An 18951-nucleotide genomic window follows, 5' to 3' on the forward strand; every position below is an offset into this window, starting at 1 on the left:
AGCGGCAGACAGAATGCGCGTGAATGATTTAGCGTAGGAAGCGTGACATCCGACCCGCGCCATCAGCCGCTGTCATGTACCTGATGTAACGTGTGCCGGAGCGCAGCCGTGCGTGGCGGTGATGACAGGGGGGGCCGGTGATGCCAGGGGGGGCCGGTAACACCGCGGCGGCGTCTTTGCCTCCGCAGCATAAATCTCACCCGTGGCTCTCAACAATCGCACGTCTCATTAGTCTCATCCGTTTCACTAGAGGGCCGATAACGCGCTGCGTCCGACCCCAGACCGAGAGCGCCGCTCTTTAATTGCCGGGTGGCGTAAAGAGGATAAATGCTTTTTGGAATTGGCCATTATTCAGTTTTTGCCCCAATTAATTTTTTAATTTTTTTTCTGCACAATCTTTGTGGCCGCTTTGCGCGCTCGGCTCCTTCGTGGCCCCGGCGGACGGAAGCAGAAAATACTTTGAGGTTTCAGACAAAAGCCCTTTAAAGGAGAAGTTCTGGTCCCGGGGGCCGCTGATTATAATGATTATAGCGAATTGATAATTATTATTATGTTATTAAAATATATTTTTTTAGCCCAAACGCCGTATTCCGGGTATAAAAATCCGATTAAAATTATCGGCGGATTTAATGTAATTGTTGCAAAGTGAGGATTGATTTAAATCACCGTATAACGGTTTAGCTGCAAATCCCATCACCCTCAGCCAACCACTAATGGAGGAGAGTGTTGGGGTCTCGCAGGCCGCACTCGCTGACCCCGGCTTGTAGCCGTTGAGATGGTGACATTTTCGGCTGAGGCTCGTGGGAGTTGGGAGAGCCGTCCTCGTGCCGCCGCTAACGAGGCGTTTCTGTCACAGCAAATTCCGGCAGAAAACCTCGAATACAAATCACTCCGGCTGACAGATTCCCAGAAAAACGGCAAGGCAGAAATTCAATTTTCTCGGCGTGCGGCGGCAGCTTTTCGCATTTATTTACATCTTCATCTGACACGAGCCGTGCCCCCCCCCCGACAAACCCTGACCCCCCCCCGCTATCCGCGGAATCCGCCGCACAAACACAGAAAACTCCGCTGCTGGGTTTTAGATATTTGGGTTTTTTGTTGAAATTTATTGACCGCTGACCTTCCATTAAAATGAGAAATAGACAAACGGCGACCGGCGCGGCGACCAGAGAATCGCCCCAAAACAGCAAATAATGATAGGATTTGTCAGCAAAAGTGACAATTATGTGACATTATTGGCCTAATTTTCTAAAAAAAAAATCAAAAAACAATACGTTTTTATGATTTTTTTGATGTTCCCGATTCAAAGTATCAAAAAGTAACTTTTATATAAAAAAAAAATCTGCAGATTTAAAAGAAAGGGAACCTTTTGGGCTGTAACTTCAGCAGCTGTTCGCTGAGAATAATGGGAGTTGTCGTGTGGCAATAACACTTCCTGAAAGTCATAGCTGCCAAATGACCCAGAGTACTAGTGGCAGTCCCTAATTCCTTTCCCAAAGAGGTTTTAGAAAAGTTTTTGAGGTCAGGTGCGAAAAACAACAAAAATGTGGCCTGCAATTTTATACCAATAATGCGATGCAGAAGTTACGGCGCAAACCGGCAAGCTCAGCGGGGCTCGTGAATGGAGCGTAACGTGTAACCCCCCCCCCCACGCGTTTATCGATTAAGCTTCACGCTCTGCAGTACATTTCACGCTAATAATTGCGACAAACGACTTTCACGAACGGCGCATGTTTTACCCTTTAAACGCCAGAGCGGAGCATTGCAAAGGGTCAGATGCCTCAAACCGCTGGCACTCGGAGAGTTAATAGAATCTAGCGGCTGAGCGTCATGGGATTTTTTTTATGTAGCCGCCATAAAATCAGATTGTTCTGGATTAACCCTTTATTGCCGCCCCTCTGACAGACGCGCGTTCCTTGCCGAGATCTCCTGTTTTCCACCTCGTTTTCTGTACGTTTTCGGGGCTTTTCAAATGTTCTTCATTAACAAAATGCCTTATAACGCGGCCCACATCACGGCAGCTTAATTACCTCGTCTAGACGTAGCCGTCCTTAGCCGCTCGCTCTAGTGAATGCCATGGATTTGCTTTTTTTTGTTAGGAACGGGGCTTTTGAGCCAAAGCGGAAAAAAAATGTCTGTAAACTCGAGAACCGACAAACGAACGCCACGCGACTGCAGGCTCCATACTCGTTACAGATGCGCATTACCACCGAGCAGGGCTTCACACGTGGCCGGGGGCTTTATTCCCCCAAACGGTTGTATATCTTCTATTACCACAATTAGATTGTAAGCTCTTCAGAGCAGGTCGCAGGCACCACTTGGCCAGCCGGTGCAAAGCCCGGGGGGGGGGGGGGGCAGGGGTTGTTAAGGATTCGGTATAAAGCTCGGGACGGGTTCCTGATGGACCCAGCTTTGTCCTGATGACCCCCGGTACTCCGCCGGACCCCCTGTTGCCCCCGATAGGCCGGTGAGGAGAGGCAGACGGCTGGAAGACCCGGCGCATTTTCAGTTTTTTTGCTCAAAGTCGTTATTTCGCTGAATGCTTCACTGATTATGCAAAACTCGGTGTTAATTAGCGGCTCGGCGCTGGAGGCTCAGAACCTTCCTATGCAATTGAACTTTCCGTGGCGCTCTAGAATAATGTGACAGATTGTAATCACTGCCTTTAGACACTGTGAATTTATTTTTTTTCCTTTTTTTGGTACTTGGTATTTTTTTATATATTGTACAAAACAAAAAACAAAAGACTTCGGAATTAAGTAAATAAAATTAAAAAAGGTAAAAAAAACAAACAAAAAAAAAACTCCGCGCTTTAATCCCCGAACGTTGCATGAAATGCTTTGTGCTAAACGCATAAAAAGGGGGAGGGTTAGTGGCCGGTCACTGATTTATCTATACAGGGGGCCGGTCACTGATTTATCTATACATTATACAGGGGCCGGGTCACTGATTTATCTATACATTATACAGGGCATCTCACTGGTTTCGTGGAGAAGCTCGCTGGGTTGGTCCTTCATAACATGTTTAGTGAATAAAGCCCAAAGCTTTCAGCAGTGCTGGTATTGTTAAAGGGTTAAACCAGCATGTGGCAAAAAATGATTTCTCTGAGTGTCGTCCCCGTTTTGCATTTTAAGCAGCAGAACGAATTCCATCTACAAGTTTAAATTAAAAAGGTTTCTGGTCTATTAAGTTTTCTCCCGGTAACGGCGGCATCAGCTCCCGGACCCGCTTCGAACGCTCGTCATCCGTGGAGCAGCTGCAGCGGGAGGCAGATAAATGCGAGAAATGAGCCCAAAACGTGCGAATAAAGCGTATGCTCGGCCTGCACGGGGAGCCTCATATTTCTCAATGAAATGTTTAATACGCCAGACCCCCCCCCCCCCCGTGTCCCCGTCGCCAAAGCCACAAAAATGCATTGAACGTGGATTTCTATCACATCGTGTAAAATGTCGGAGATTTACCGGGTGAGGAAACGGTTAACGGCAGTCAGAGAAATACTGGATGTAACGGCTGCAGCTTCAATAAATTATATCTAAAAATATACTATTAATAAAATAAATATACAGGAAAGCTATAAAAAATACAATATATACACACACTATAAATAAATAAAATATAGAATATATATACACAGTAAACAAATATATATACACCCCATAAATAAATACAGTAAATATATATACACCCCATAAATAAATATATATATACCCCATAAATAAATATACAGTAAATATATATACACCCCATAAATATATATATATATATATATATATACACACCCCATAAATAAATACAGTAAATATATATACACCCCATAAATATATATATATATATACCCCATAAATAAATATACAAATTGTGACTTCTATAAATTCGCTCTCCTTCAGGACGCGTTTCCAGAATTATTAATAAACCTAAAGACGCCGACGCGTTCCGATGTCCCCAAAACCTCTACGCAAAGGAGGGCAGAGAACGGAGCCGGGAGGGAAAGGAGTATTCGGTGACGAAGCCGCTATCGGCGCCCGAAGGCTGATGAGAATATTTGTCTCTCTCACATCCGCAGTAATTACATCCATATTCAGAATCACCCGACACCGCAAACCACTTGCGATAAGTAAATTGCGCATGTTCAGGAGCTGCCGATGTCAGGAGGCAGCCGCTGATACAGGGACACATTGCATGATTGGAAATAAAGGCTGTGATACGGTCACAGACAACCAGAATTCTGATACATTTGCCTGAATTTCTCCTGCACACCACGGTCCGCCACGCGAGTGGTTATGCTTTTTATGTTCGTGGAAACGACGCGCGTTAATATCGGAACGAGAGAAAAAACCCAAACGCTGATAATTGTTTTATTTATTTATTTTCTATTCCACGATAAACCGAAAAATAAAGTCAGTCGTTAAAAACTAAAACAAAATCTAATCGGACAATTTTCCAGCAGCGAGTTAACGGGGACAACGCGGCAAACGCAGTGATACACGGGACTAGAGATCCCCGGGGATCTACTGGATCCTCCATACAATATATACACACGGTATAAAAACACACGCCTGGAACCGAAGCGGCATCAACGTCTACAAACACGGGACAGACGGTATGTACGCGACGCGCTGCGCCTGCTGCCCCCCCACCAGGAGAACTTTGTGCGTGAATTTACAGAGAGGACTCGGCGCAGAGCATCGCGCGGGGGCCAACGCCGCAGGGGGCCACCGGAGCCAACGCCGCAGGGGGCCACCGGAGCCAACGCCGCGGCTCACGGATACGGAGAGTTTAAAATCACAACAAAACCATAAATGATCCGCATTACTGATGTTAAAAAACCCTAATAAATGGGTGTAAATATTATAATATTGCAGCTATTATAGGGTTAAAGAGTAAAAAGAGGGGAGCTGAAAATATTATTAAAAGGGCAGATAAAATGACCACTTTTGGCTAGTTTTTTGGCTAATGGAATCAGCCCCGACAGTTACGGCGTATTTCTCGTTAAAGCAACAAATAAAGTATTTAAGAGGAATGAAAACTTTACGGATATCGGGGGCATTTTACCCGATTTAAAGGGGCTTGATCCGTGAAGCAGGTTAATAAGAGGTTAATTCCATCATTTCAGCAAGAAAGAAAAAACAACAATTTCTGCAAACGGCCTGCGAGCCAAACACCCGGGGGCAGCGAGTATCGGGGGGGGGGGGGGAATCAGGACAACTCCTTCCTATATCACAGCCGCTCCCTCTATGGCACAAAATGTGTTAACTATACATACTTAGAGTCATGCAATCGCCACGGAAACAGAGTCCTAAGTGAAGATAACGTGGAAAAGTCACATTTTAGGGGCTAATTCCCTCATAATGCAATAATATTAACCCCTCTGCGACCAACTGCCGTAACAGGGATAGCTTTAAAGACTCAATTTGGGGTGCCCTGGTTAATAGTCGCGATTAGCTGGGGGGTTCGGTGCTAAAATACTGACCCGTAAAGCCCCGAGGGGCGCATGTGCTAGTGTTTCACTCAATTTCCCAATTTAAAAAAACATATATATATAAAATAAAGAATAAACCCAGATTAACAAATTCTGCTGATTTCCCTTTAACTGCAGTGGATTTTCCCAAAGTGAAAAAATTGTTAACCCTTGAAGTGCTCATCAACACACTCAAAGAGTTAAAAACACTTAAAATGAAACCCCACGAATTCCCCAGATTCTGCAGTTACTGTAATTACACATTTTTTGTAGTTTTTTTTGTACCCGATGAACCCCCGGCAGCCCGACTCCTCGGGTTCCTCCGTTAGTTCGAGTCCTTTGTGCAAAAGCAGCCAATTGTGCAGTGAGTTGCGGCTCCGGAGCGTGCGCTCACACTGAGACGAAGACGTCGAGGTAAAGTCTATCGTAGGACTCCCTGAAGCACAGGATGAAGAGGAGACTGAGAAGGCTGGATCCCGTCAGACACCAATTCAGCCACGACAGCTCTGGGAAAAATGAGAAAAGAAGACTGAATGTTGCCGGCCGTCAGACGGAGTGGAATTTGGGGAGGAAGGATTCGTCTCGGGGTTCCCTGAAGCAGATAATAAAGAAGAGGCCGAGGATACAGGAGACGGTCGGGATAAATACTGCGCTTCGGCATATGTTTCTAACACAGCAGAAGGACGGACTGCGCCCCCGGCGCGTTCCACGTGACCCTGCGCCAAGATTCCTCACCCTTCCCTGAGGAGGGGGGGGTTAGCGCATTTCACGGCATGCGGCGGATTCCTGATTGGCTGCTCAATGAGTCCACGAAACGCACTTCTATAAAACAGCTACAAACTGATACGGGGGGGGCAACCCCAATACCGCCACGAACAGCGCCAGGCAAGCAAAACCGCGGTATGCAGTAACTGAGGGGGGCTGATGAGTCAGTAATGGGAATATTGACCCCCCTGCAACGCTACAGATCAGGCTGACAGGCAGGACCCCACCAGACGCAGAGACCCCCTGACTGCTCACCCACCCTCAGCCTAGACAGAGCAATTAAAGGGGAAGCAAATCTCCCCTCCTTCCGAAGGGCAAAGCTTGCTGCGTTAGGAAAGGGTTAAGTTACCAGCCGTATCCCGGGTCTAATCACGCGGCCCTCCCGGAGGGTAACGAGAGACACGTGCGGGTGGGAATCGACTGGCAAACGGCGAGGTGAAGTAACCGCCGCTCGTTGTTTGCAGACGATCTAATTCCCTGCGACATTAAAGCAAAGCTGCCGACAGCGGACATGCGCGTCGGGAGCCTCGGAATACTTAGCGTCTTTTACCCCATAAAAGGTAACAGCGAGACCCCGGCCGGCCGGATCGATTCGCGGAATGGAATTAAAGATAAAATGCCAGCGACTGTAAAATGTCACGGTGCAATTACCGGCATCGGACCGGCCGCCACGTCCGCTAATGCATGCGGTGACCTTACTGCGCGGTCCGTGATACGGGGAGGACGCCGCATTCCGATTTAACCCCTTCCTGCCACATTGTCACAAGATGCCGATCCGGTAGCTTAACCCCTTCCTGCCCGATACCCGCAGGCTGCAAGTAGATTTGACTTTAAAGCCCTTTTTTATATCCAAACATCTCTCAGTAAAACGCGGAGGATACCCGAGCCGCACGTTTACCTCCGCGTGCCGGGCGCCGTCGCTGCACCGCACTCACCATTGTGATAAAACATTAGGAAGAGCAGCAAGAGTCCCATGAAGACGTTGCTTAAGAAGGTGACGAGTCCGCAGGCGATGCCCTCGGGGATGGGGTACACGGTCTCCACAAACAGCTCGAAGAAGATGGGCACCGCGCCGTTCAGGAAGACGCCGGTGAGGATACACGACGTGTAAAGCGTAGCTACGGCAAAAACAAAAACGGGGACGTTACAAGCCGGTCCCGGCGAGGATTTCATACAGAAAACTTTCACAACGCATGTTCTAGGGCAGGAGGGAACCGCGCAGCCCTTTATAAAATTCAGTGGATCATGATCCAGCCTTCCAGCGGAGGTGGTAGGGGCTGTAAAACAAACCTTGCTTATACCGCCTTCCTTCAGACCATCACTACAGACAGAGTGCCGCCCCTCCACCCGCTACCGATAACATTTATCTACAAATTAAACGTTTGCCCTATTCTAGTTGAAATGCGGCCTCTGCGGATAATTCCCATCACCAGGCGACCGATTCCGTACCCCGGCAGGGAGCCGCAGCCACCCCACGGCGTCCGATTCCACCCCGAAACTCGTTCCTGTCTCCGAGCAAAGAGACGAGAATGATGAATGAACCCGGCACACGAAACGCGGGAAATATTCAATCAGCCGGTTTCCGAATCATTACCTATTCCGGCCATAAAAAGCCGCTCGCCGCTAACCGCGCGGATCGGGGAGAACAAAGAAGGAGCGGTAAACGCCTTAAATGCCGACATCTCCAGGAATAAATATCAATAAAAAAAGGAGAAAAAAAACGCAATAACTTTTCATCAATAACCCCTGGATTAAAGAATTCCCCCGGGGGCCGTTTAATAAGAACCCTTCGATATCTCGCCGCTGATCGCATTCCGGGAGACGTTAATGCGACGCTACGTCGGAGCTCTGAGGAACGGGAAACGCATTATTTGGGCAGAATGCGGCACTTTAGAATTTTGATAGATTTTGCTTATTTTACAGCTCGCTGGAAAACCAAATACAAAGACAGAGAAACGCAAAGTGCCGCCGTTTCTGATAAATATTCCCCGGCAGAGACATTAATCACGTCCGAAAGCCTTTCCTGCGGTCCCGGGTGTCACCGCCGCGGTACGGGGCGAGCCATTAGCTTATTACCCAGCACCGGAAGGATATAAGACCCCCCCCCGATCGGGTCGTTCCGTTTATTGGTTTCATTTCCGCAGGTCCGGTATTTTTTGTTGCCCTGGATGCCTCGCTGAGGGCAGTTAAGGACAAGAGCCAGGGTGTCTGTACTCATTAACAGCTCGGTGCAATCAGAGACATGCAAAGCAGGGTTCACTAATCCATTAACCGGGGAGTTTACCTAAAAACAGCTGAATTAACCCCCAAAAAAATGTACATTTTAAGTCATTAAATTTACAGAATTTTAACTCGGATCATAGAAACCATTCGGGTCCTCAGAACGGTCGTTTAATCCCGGATATTATCAGCACCAGACGGTCCAAACGGCGAGAAGCGGAACATCTCATCCCCCCTCAGACATTTCTATGGGTTTCATTCATTCATTCACTTTTTTTGGTGAAATAATTGCCCTTCGCCGTGACTCTTACCTGTGGTTAAAGGCAGGTGGGTGACGTTGCTTAAAAAGGTCAACGTGAACCACGTGGCGGACAGCGTGGCCCCCGAGAACAGCAGCACGAGAATGGGTTTGAGGATCCCGCGGACAGAGTCAGCAAACCTGTAGACATAAAGAAGCATCAGTGACATAGAAACATGACGGCGGAAGGCGCGGACCCCCAGCAACACGCGTGTTTCATACAACAAACAGCAACAAGAGGAAACACAAAGGAGGCTTTTACCGTGAAAAGAAAGAAAACCCAGTGAATTCAAGACTTTCAAAAATCTCCATTTTACTGAATTCTGCAGCTGATGGGGAAAAAACAATAAACCCCCCAAGGAAGATAACGGGACCGACACGCCACACGCAACACGCCACACGCGACTTGCTTACAAAGAATAAAAGATTGGGATTGTAATTAACCCGTTTCCGGCGGCCCAATAACGGGTTTAAGAAGCCAGAAAGTGTCACGACGTCGGAATTATTCTGTCACCGGCAGCTGGCTGAACAAAACGAGGGCGTTTCGGGGGATAATGACACAGGACGAGGGGCCGGAGATAAACACGTAAAAGTCTGGGACACGCGACAAGAATTATAACCCAATTTTGCCGATTACAACTTCAGAGGTTATTACGGCCGCGACGGGTTCGTCCTCCTAGATAAAAGACGGGCCGGTCGGGGGCCGCATTACACGTCCCCAGAGAAAGAGACCGTCTGGCGTCTCGGCAGATATTAAGCTCGGTGGGTTTCCGCTGCGGCCGACGTGTGATGTATTTCGAGACCATTAGCACTTTTACATTAACTCAGAAACGAGCTTTTAAAGTCTGCCTTCAATGCACTAAAAATTGCCATTTTCTTCAATCAATTCTTCCAGCGGTTCACGCAGCGGCGCTCGTGTCTCGGTGGAGAAGCCGGCCGCATACGAATGAGCGAGGGCGCGATCATTACGCGCCGTCTCTGCGGTTAGAGGTCTGGCCCCGGCACTCCGAAATCGGCCCGGCCGGCAACGGCATTTGGGACATCAATATCTGTACGAGATCCAATGAAATGCGAGACTGCGGGGGTCCGTATCCGCATTAAAATACAGCCCGGACCCTTTCATTCTCCACCGCGAGTCCCCGACCTACGCTTTGTACCCAGAATTCACCATCAGCAATCGGTGCGTTCCGGGGGGCCGCAAACCGTGCAACGTGTGAACGATGTCCGCAGGTGGTGTCCCCCCTCAGCACCCACCTGCCTACAAACCCAGAGAGAACCCAGCTTATCCCTCCGGCTCGTACCCGGGGCAGAAGCGTATATTCTATATACACGAGCCGCTGCACAAAAACCCCGCACGACGGCAGCCAACGCTTAGAAATCATCAATAAAGCCTAAAAAAGGTGAATTTGCACCGGGGTCACCAAAGAAGCACACGCAATCACATAACACGGCTCCCTGCGTCCCGCTCACCGATAAGCCGTTACCGCTTGGTATCCATGCGTATCCTGAGATGTTATTTGCAGACGCGGTGGAGGGAGATCTTTGAAAAACATTAAAAAACGTTCCGCCCGAGAGCTTCGTGGACCGCGAACGGCCGAGTCCACGGCCAAGACTTTCCACGGAACCGGAGGGGAACGATCCGGAACCAAACGCACTCGACCGTGATTTTATTTATACAGCTTTATCGGAGGGGAAGGTGAAATACGATATAAAAAATAAAGGCAAAACGAGTAAAAACCTAAAAATCTATGCTTCAGAAACGAATGTGTATCGAGATATCGAGATTTACGGACATCAAAGACCACCCGGCCCCCCATTCACCGTATATCAAGAGCTTCTGTCATCTGATTAAAGGGGGCCAAAGCAGCATCTCACTGTCTAGGGGCCACCGAGGGCCACATGCTAAGAGCGATTCAGGCACTCACCATCCGACTGATATTCCGACCACACATCCGCCAACAATGGACCAGAAGCCGATCCAGCCGGCATCAACCTGAAAGAGATGGTTTTAGGGTAAGAAACGCTGGGTTTGGAAAGACAGACAGGCAATGAGGCTAAAAAGCAGAATACGGGGTGCCGCCGCCCCCCCCCGAGATTACGGCTAAGAGTTATGAAGCCCCTGAGCTGGGAGGCAGAGTAACGGTGAGACCTCGCGCATGTGCAAGTAACTCCGTTCCTTTCTGATCAGAGCAGAGTTTAGACACAGTGACAGTGCGGACCCCCGGAGCCAGGAGCGCCTTTATTTTATAGACCCCGCAGAGGGTTAAATAAACTCACCTGATTCACATGAACGGGGGTTAAAATCAAGTCCAGGACCCCAGACCACCCGGCGTAGAATCCCAGCGGAATCGCGTAGGCCAAGACGATCAGCAGGAAATGCACATTACTGAAAGAAACATCAGCACTTGGGTTTACGTCAACGGGGAGGAATAACCCAATGACTACAAAGCCCATTATCCTCACTTCCTACCCGCTTCTATGATAAAGTATTTTGCTGGAAGAATATGCCTTATTACACATAAAACACTTAAATACTAAAATTAACCATTTTCACATAATGAGCCCCGGGTGCCGGCGCTGCCAACGGTTTGGGGGGTAAGAGGGCAGTTTTTGGGTACCGTGTGAAGCAACCGTATCAGAGAAGGTCAGCCGCGCAGTGTGTGCCGGGACGCTGTATATTTCACTAAGATTCATTAAAACCTCTACACAATATTACCTTAAATTAAACATCAGTCGTTGGTCTCGTCTTAGATTCAGGAGCCGTATGTCTATCCCACGCATGTTTAATCCCCTCACTGTTTTACCCTCTACCACTTCTGCTGGGAGGCTGTTCCACTTTTCTATCCCCCTCTCAGTAAAGTAAAAATTCCTTCCATTTCATCTATTGCACTGGAAGAGGAGGTGAGGAAGGAGTAATATCCAAACTTGGTTTGCTTCAGTAGATCTGGATTGGTTGTCTTCAGTATAAAAAGACGCCCAGCGGCTAAAGAAACCACGTTCTCGGTTACCGAACAAGAAAAGCAACATCTGCACTTCAGCTGCAAAATAAATTGTGCCGAATCTCGCTGTGTTTACACAACGCATGAAAACTCTCCATTAAGCGAATCCGGCACGTCACTTTCATAAATGGGTTTATCCTCTCGGTGTATTTACAGATATATTGCCCCCTCGACAGGCTCGTCGCGCTCGCATAGATCTTCCTGTCTGCTCGGAGGGCATCGCATCACCGGCTCCATTTCTCAAAGCCTCGAGTGGCTTAATCTTTACCGGCGGCTTCACTTCCAGCCAAACAAACAAATATTCCGAATCGATGCCCCCGTCGGCCTGAACTTGTGTTAAATAAGCAGCTGCTGTTCGTCCCACCCGTCCGTAGAGACGCTCTGGGGGTCTCGGTGTCGGCCGCTCCGGCACATGCAGCGCTTGTACATTAAATATCCCGACCTGTCCGTAAAGAAGCTCCGGGGGTCTCGGTGTCGGCCGCTCCGGCACATGCAGCGTTTGTACGTTAAATATCCCGAGCCGAGTGGGAATCCCTGCTGAGTTACCTTTTATCCTGGTCCAGAGGGGGCCGCTCACTCTATGATGAAGAGGATGCAAACTAACCGACTTAAAAGGGAAACAATAAAAGGGGAGCCCCTGTGACAGTATATATTTATTAAAGATATAACCTATTCACTTAATAAAAGTAAGGAGCTGCTTTACCTTCTGTGCGTCGGAATGAGAAAGCATCACTCCATCCCTTCCTTCCTCCATTCTACTCCCCAAACCTTACAAAGGCTGCTGGAAACCATCCAGGACCGCGCCGGAGCCCCCCATAATAAGTGGGATGTCCCCTATACTGTGAATGTATATACAGGGGGTCTGAGAACGGTATCCCGGCTGTTCGTACCCCCACCTTTTAAAGCCTCAAAGAGCCCTCCACAGGCCCCGTCCAGCAGAGAAAGAGTTAAAGGACACGACAGCTAATGCTCCCTTGCTCACCTGAGAAGCTTGCAGATGCTGCTCCTGTAGCTCAGCCGGCGACTGGCGGCAGCCACGCTCGGGGGGACCGGAGGACGGGAAGGGAAATAGGCCAAAACGGCGGCAAACAGCACGGCCGTGACTCCGAACTCTGCGACAAACAGCGAAAGGTCAGAACCAGGTTTACGGGATGCGGGGGTCTCCGCTGGTCACAATACGAACGCGATACGCGTGCGGGGGGCGCCTCGGTGGGTAAATAAATAACGTGAGAGAAGGGAGCCGTAATACTCGCCTTGCCAGAGATTTAAATAACGTTTGAGGAGTTTAACTCTTTAAACCCGACAGTCTCGAGACTGCACTAGTGTAACACAGCACATACACCCCGGGGGCCAGAGACCGCACTAGTGTAACACCGCATATACACCCCGGGGGCCAGAGACCGCACTAGTGTAACACCGCATATACACCCCGGGGGCCAGAGACCGCACTAGTGTAACACCGCACTAGTGTAACACCGCATATACACCCCGGGGGCCAGAGACCACACTAGTGTAACACAGCATATACACCCCGGGGGCCAGAGACCGCACTAGTGTAACACCGCATATACACCCCGGGGGCCAGAGACCGCACTAGTGTAACACCGCATATACACCCCGGGGGCCAGAGACCGCACTAGTGTAACACAGCATATACACCCCGGGGGCCAGAGACCGCACTAGTGTAACACAGCACATACACCCCGGGGGCCAGAGACCGCACTAGTGTAACACCGCATATACACCCCGGGGGCCAGAGACCGCACTAGTGTAACACCGCATATACACCCCGGGGGCCAGAGACCGCACTAGTGTAACACCGCATATACACCCCGGGGGCCAGAGACCGCACTAGTGTAACACCGCATATACACCCCGGGGGCCAGAGACCGCACTAGTGTAACACCGCATATACACCCCGGGGGCCAGAGACCGCACTAGTGTAACACCGCATATACACCCCGGGGGCCAGAGACCGCACTAGTGTAACACCGCATATACACCCCGGGGGCCAGAGACCGCACTAGTGTAACACCGCATATACACCCCGGGGGCCAGAGACCGCACTAGTGTAACACCGCATATACACCCCGGGGGCCAGAGACCGCACTAGTGTAACACCGCATATACACCCCGGGGGCCAGAGACCGCACTAGTGTAACACCGCATATACACCCCGGGGGCCAGAGACCGCACTAGTGTAACACCGCATATACACCCCGGGGGCCAGAGACCGCACTAGTGTAACACCGCATATACACCCCGGGGGCCAGAGACCGCACTAGTGTAACACCGCATATACACCCCGGGGGCCAGAGACCGCACTAGTGTAACACCGCATATACACCCCGGGGGCCAGAGACCGCACTAGTGTAACACCGCATATACACCCCGGGGGCCAGAGACCGCACTAGTGTAACACCGCATATACACCCCGGGGGCCAGAGACCGCACTAGTGTAACACCGCATATACACCCCGGGGGCCAGAGACCGCACTAGTGTAACACCGCATATACACCCCGGGGGCCAGAGACCGCACTAGTGTAACACCGCATATACACCCCGGGGGCCAGAGACCGCACTAGTGTAACACCGCATATACACCCCGGGGGCCAGAGACCGCACTAGTGTAACACCGCATATACACCCCGGGGGCCAGAGACCGCACTAGTGTAACACCGCATATACACCCCGGGGGCCAGAGACCGCACTAGTGTAACACCGCATATACACCCCGGGGGCCAGAGACCGCACTAGTGTAACACAGCATATACACCCCGGGGGCCAGAGACCGCACTAGTGTAACACCGCATATACACCCCGGGGGCCAGAGACCGCACTAGTGTAACACCGCATATACACCCCGGGGGCCAGAGACCGCACTAGTGTAACACAGCATATACACCCCGGGGGCCAGAGACCGCACTAGTGTAACACAGCATATACACCCCGGGGGCCAGAGACCGCACTAGTGTAACACAGCATATACACCCCGGGGGCCAGAGACCGCACTAGTGTAACACCGCATATACACCCCGGGGGCCAGAGACCGCACTAGTGTAACACCGCATATACACCCCAGGGGGCCAGAGACCGCACTAGTGTAACACAGCATATACACCCCGGGGGCCGGAGACCGCACTAGTGTAACACCGCATATACACCCCGGGGGCCGGAGACCGCACTAGTGTAACACAGCATATACACCCCGGGGGCCGGAGACCGCACTAGTGTAACACCGCATATACACCCCGGGGGCCAGAGACCGCACTAGTGTAACACAGCACATACACCCCGGGGGCCAGAGACCGCACTAGTGTAACACCGCATATACACCCCGGGGGCCAGAGACCGCACTAGTGTAACACAGCATATACACCCCGGGGGCCAGAGACCGCACTAGTGTAACACAGCATATACACCCCGGGGGCCAGAGACCGCACTAGTGTAACACCGCATATACACCCCGGGGGCCAGAGACCGCACTAGTGTAACACCGCATATACACCCCGGGGGCCAGAGACCGCACTAGTGTAACACAGCATATACACCCCGGGGGCCAGAGACCGCACTAGTGTAACACAGCATATACACCCCGGGGGCCAGAGACCGCACTAGTGTAACACCGCATATACACCCCGGGGGCCAGAGACCGCACTAGTGTAACACCGCATATACACCCCGGGGGCCAGAGACCGCACTAGTGTAACACAGCATATACACCCCGGGGGCCAGAGACCGCACTAGTGTAACACAGCATATACACCCCGGGGGCCAGAGACCGCACTAGTGTAACACCGCATATACACCCCGGGGGCCAGAGACCGCACTAGTGTAACACCGCATATACACCCCGGGGGCCAGAGACCGCACTAGTGTAACACCGCATATACACCCCGGGGGCCAGAGACCGCACTAGTGTAACACCGCATATACACCCCGGGGGCCAGAGACCGCACTAGTGTAACACAGCATATACACCCCGGGGGCCAGAGACCGCACTAGTGTAACACAGCATATACACCCCGGGGGCCAGAGACCGCACTAGTGTAACACAGCATATACACCCCGGGGGCCAGAGACCGCACTAGTGTAACACAGCATATACACCCCGGGGGCCGGAGACCGCACTAGTGTAACACCGCATATACACCCCGGGGGCCGGAGACCGCACTAGTGTAACACCGCGTATACCATCTGTATATCCCACACCTCTTCCCGTCTGTTTAATAGTTTTTGGGGGGGTTTTAGGTTTTCTCTCACTTATTATTCCAGCTCTGGTGTGAAGTTCGCACAGCGGCTCATTCACTCCGTGTTACAATCATCAAGCAAACAGCACCATTTACAGGATTTCACACATTTTGGGAGGGAGCAGCAGGCATCCAGAAATTCACTTTTTAATCTATTTGTTGCGAAAGATGTGGTTTTTGGGTTGAATAACGAGAGAAATGCATAGGATTTTAAAGAGGGATCATCATACAAAACAGTCTCCGTACAAATGCCGTGGAAGCGGTACCTGCATACATCACTCCCTCGATGCGGTCCTTTATGGGTCCGATATGCCCGAGCCCCACAGCGAGATCAGCGGTCACATTGGGGGCCGGAACTATCAGGGGTCCAATCAGAAAGGCGCATGCGCCCCCGAGATAGCTGAGCATGGATGCAATGGCCGTAGCTGTGGCGCGTTCATGCGGGGAAAACCACGTCGTTGACAGGAACGGAGCCGCGTTCATCACCGTCGGGCCGGCAAATCCATTCAAAAGCTGCCCCCCGTGTATCAATCTGAAATAAAACGGCAACGTCACGGAGACCGTGCGACTCACAGAGAGAAATAGAGACATACAACCGACACATTTACCAAAACACGCCAAGGAGACCGCAGATATCAACGGCAGGGGAGCCTGTATATAGCGTGGCATAGAACATGCCGTAACACACGCATGTAACGTACAACACGCTCCAGTCATATAAACTGCCCCACCGGTCTCAAGCCAGATTACTCGTCTCATTCCGGATACTGACCGCAAAGGGCAGATTTTAAAGAGCTTTATGGGATATAAATAGGGTTCGTTTGGTTCTTTTTCTCTTTCTTTCTACTTCTTGGGCAACTAAACAGCAGATCTGAAAGAGCAGCCGCTCCGTGTCAGCGTTTGGAACCGAGCCAGGAGGCTGTTATTGTTCCAGAGATTGGAGCGGAACCAGAAGACGGAGGGGCAGCTTTAGGATGCCCCTTATAATTATTCCCCCTACTTAAGAAAACTACCGTCAGCCTTCGCTCCTTACATCAAGCAGCGTACGCACCGCAACATACTAACATCCGTGACATACCTTCTACGAAGGAACAGGTCCGGCACCGGCACGCAGCGTAACCCGGACCCGAGCACCATCAGGAAGATGGTCAGCAGCACGGTCACACGCAGACCTGGCAGGGAAAAGGTTCATTTTACATTAAAACCAAACATTACGTTTTTACACGCCCTAGAAGTGATAAAACTGGTCCGGAACGATTATTCCTGACTTATACGGCGCCATCATATGCCGCGGCGCTGTACCCTGCTAAGAAACGGCAGAACGAGCGCCCGTATCCCGCGCCGGTTAGTAATATGAAAGCATTTATCACGAGAGCCGCCGGCTGACGAGATTCACCTTGACGCTGAAAACGCGGCTATTTCTGTCTGTAATCAAACCCCAGTCATCAGCTCATCCGACTCATTAAACAATGCGAGATAATTACTCGGTGACGACGGCTGCCTGCCTCGCGGGAGATGATTCCACGCGAAATAAAACAATTACGGACAGGAGAATTCTATAAATACGCCTGCGCCCCCCCCCGTGAGACCCCCGTAAATCTAACAAAGGGGACCCGTCACAAGAGCGAGAATACCCAAGTACCGGAGCGCTCGAGTGATTAGCGCGCAGAGCTCGGCACACAGAACATCCACTAATAAGACTTTTTGATTGTATTTTTTTTCTCTGCCTCGGCGGACGGCGGAGAGAAAGCTCTGCCGGGACAAAGCAACGGACTCACAAAGACACATTCCGGAGCAGTCGCCATGGAGATCAGATTGCTCCGCGCTTGGCACTTTCCTTTGGATTCTTTATTCAGAAATACAGCCCAGCGAGGTTACATCCATGGGCGTTAGTAGTCTTTGCCGGTTCATAAAGCGCTAACTTACGCTGCGGCGCTGCACGGGAAGAACATGCGGTGACAGCGTCACAAATAACAGAAAAAGAGAGTGAATTAAAACTGAACCCTCAGGCAGGTATCTGGACATCCCTGCTTGACCACATGTAGCTTAAATGTGTGCCTAAGAGTTTTTGTACTGAGTTTCCAGTTCTGCAGCCCTGGGTTAGATGGCCGGAGGCAGAAATGCTAGGCTGGCATCCAACATGTAATTACCCCGGCTACGAGGGGCAGTTTTAACCCCTAATCTCTGTAGAGTTTATACAGAATGCACCAGCTGATAATAAACACGGCGGGATGCACAAGATCAGTGGGGCAAAAGCAGGCTGGCCAAATTACAAACGTGTCTATTACCCCCATTCAGAATTAATGCCCCTTCACCAACAGTGTAATAAAAGGTCCCTGTCCATCACCAATAAAAACGCAGTGTAATTGCCCCTTCCCCAGCAGAGCATCACGGTAGTTACCCCGATTATCCATCAGCCACATGAAGAAGAAGCAGGGCAGGAAACCAATGGGCCCCCACAGGACCAGCAGCGCAATGTCCAGGTTGGAGAATCCATAGGCAGCCTTGGCCGAGTTCTGGATGGGCCCCCAAGTGTTCCAGATCAGGCCCTGCATGAATGCCAGCAGCGAAAAAAGCAGCAGCACCAGCCACCGACGACTGTACACTCTGGGGCCACGGGGCCCGGAAGGGGCCAGCAGAGCCTGCCGCTCCTCTGGACTGCTCCATTCTAGACCCATTTCCTTGCCCTACCCTCTCTCTCGCTAGCACCCTGGCTGTCCTGTGGCCCCGGAGTCTCTCACAGAGGGCTCCCCTATCACTGTGGCCCCTGAGCCTCCCACAGAGGACTAAGCTATTCCCGTGGCCCCTGAGGCTCCCACAGAGGACTAAGCTATTGCTGTGGCCCTGAGCCTCCCACAGATGGCTATCCTGTTCCGGTGGCCCCTGACTATACCCTCTCTAAGACTGTTGCCTTCCACGGGTCACCCTTCAGGAGATCTCACATCCAGGGAAACCCGCCC

The 18951-nt window shown here is 50.8% G+C and overlaps 1 protein-coding gene across 1 annotated transcript; it reads right to left on the bottom strand.

Moving 5' to 3' along the window:
* Positions 1-5848: 5848 nt before the first annotated feature.
* LOC149271571 (solute carrier family 49 member 4 homolog) lies at positions 5849-18669 on the bottom strand. The gene is made up of 9 exons (XM_089507319.1): positions 18393-18669; positions 17070-17163; positions 16258-16523; positions 12723-12852; positions 11019-11127; positions 10667-10734; positions 8755-8882; positions 7159-7341; positions 5849-5964 (listed from the first exon to the last, which is right to left on the bottom strand). The coding sequence occupies exons 1-9, from the start codon at positions 18667-18669 to the stop codon at positions 5849-5851; spliced, it is 1371 nt and encodes a 456-aa protein (XP_089363445.1).
* Between the last annotated feature and the right edge of the window lie 282 nt (positions 18670-18951).

The sequence above is a fragment of the Sceloporus occidentalis genome, unplaced genomic scaffold (assembly GCF_023333645.1).
Source record: "Sceloporus occidentalis isolate IW3139 unplaced genomic scaffold, rSceOcc1.0.p SCAF_490, whole genome shotgun sequence".
In the NCBI taxonomy this organism is placed as follows: Eukaryota; Metazoa; Chordata; class Lepidosauria; order Squamata; family Phrynosomatidae; genus Sceloporus; species Sceloporus occidentalis.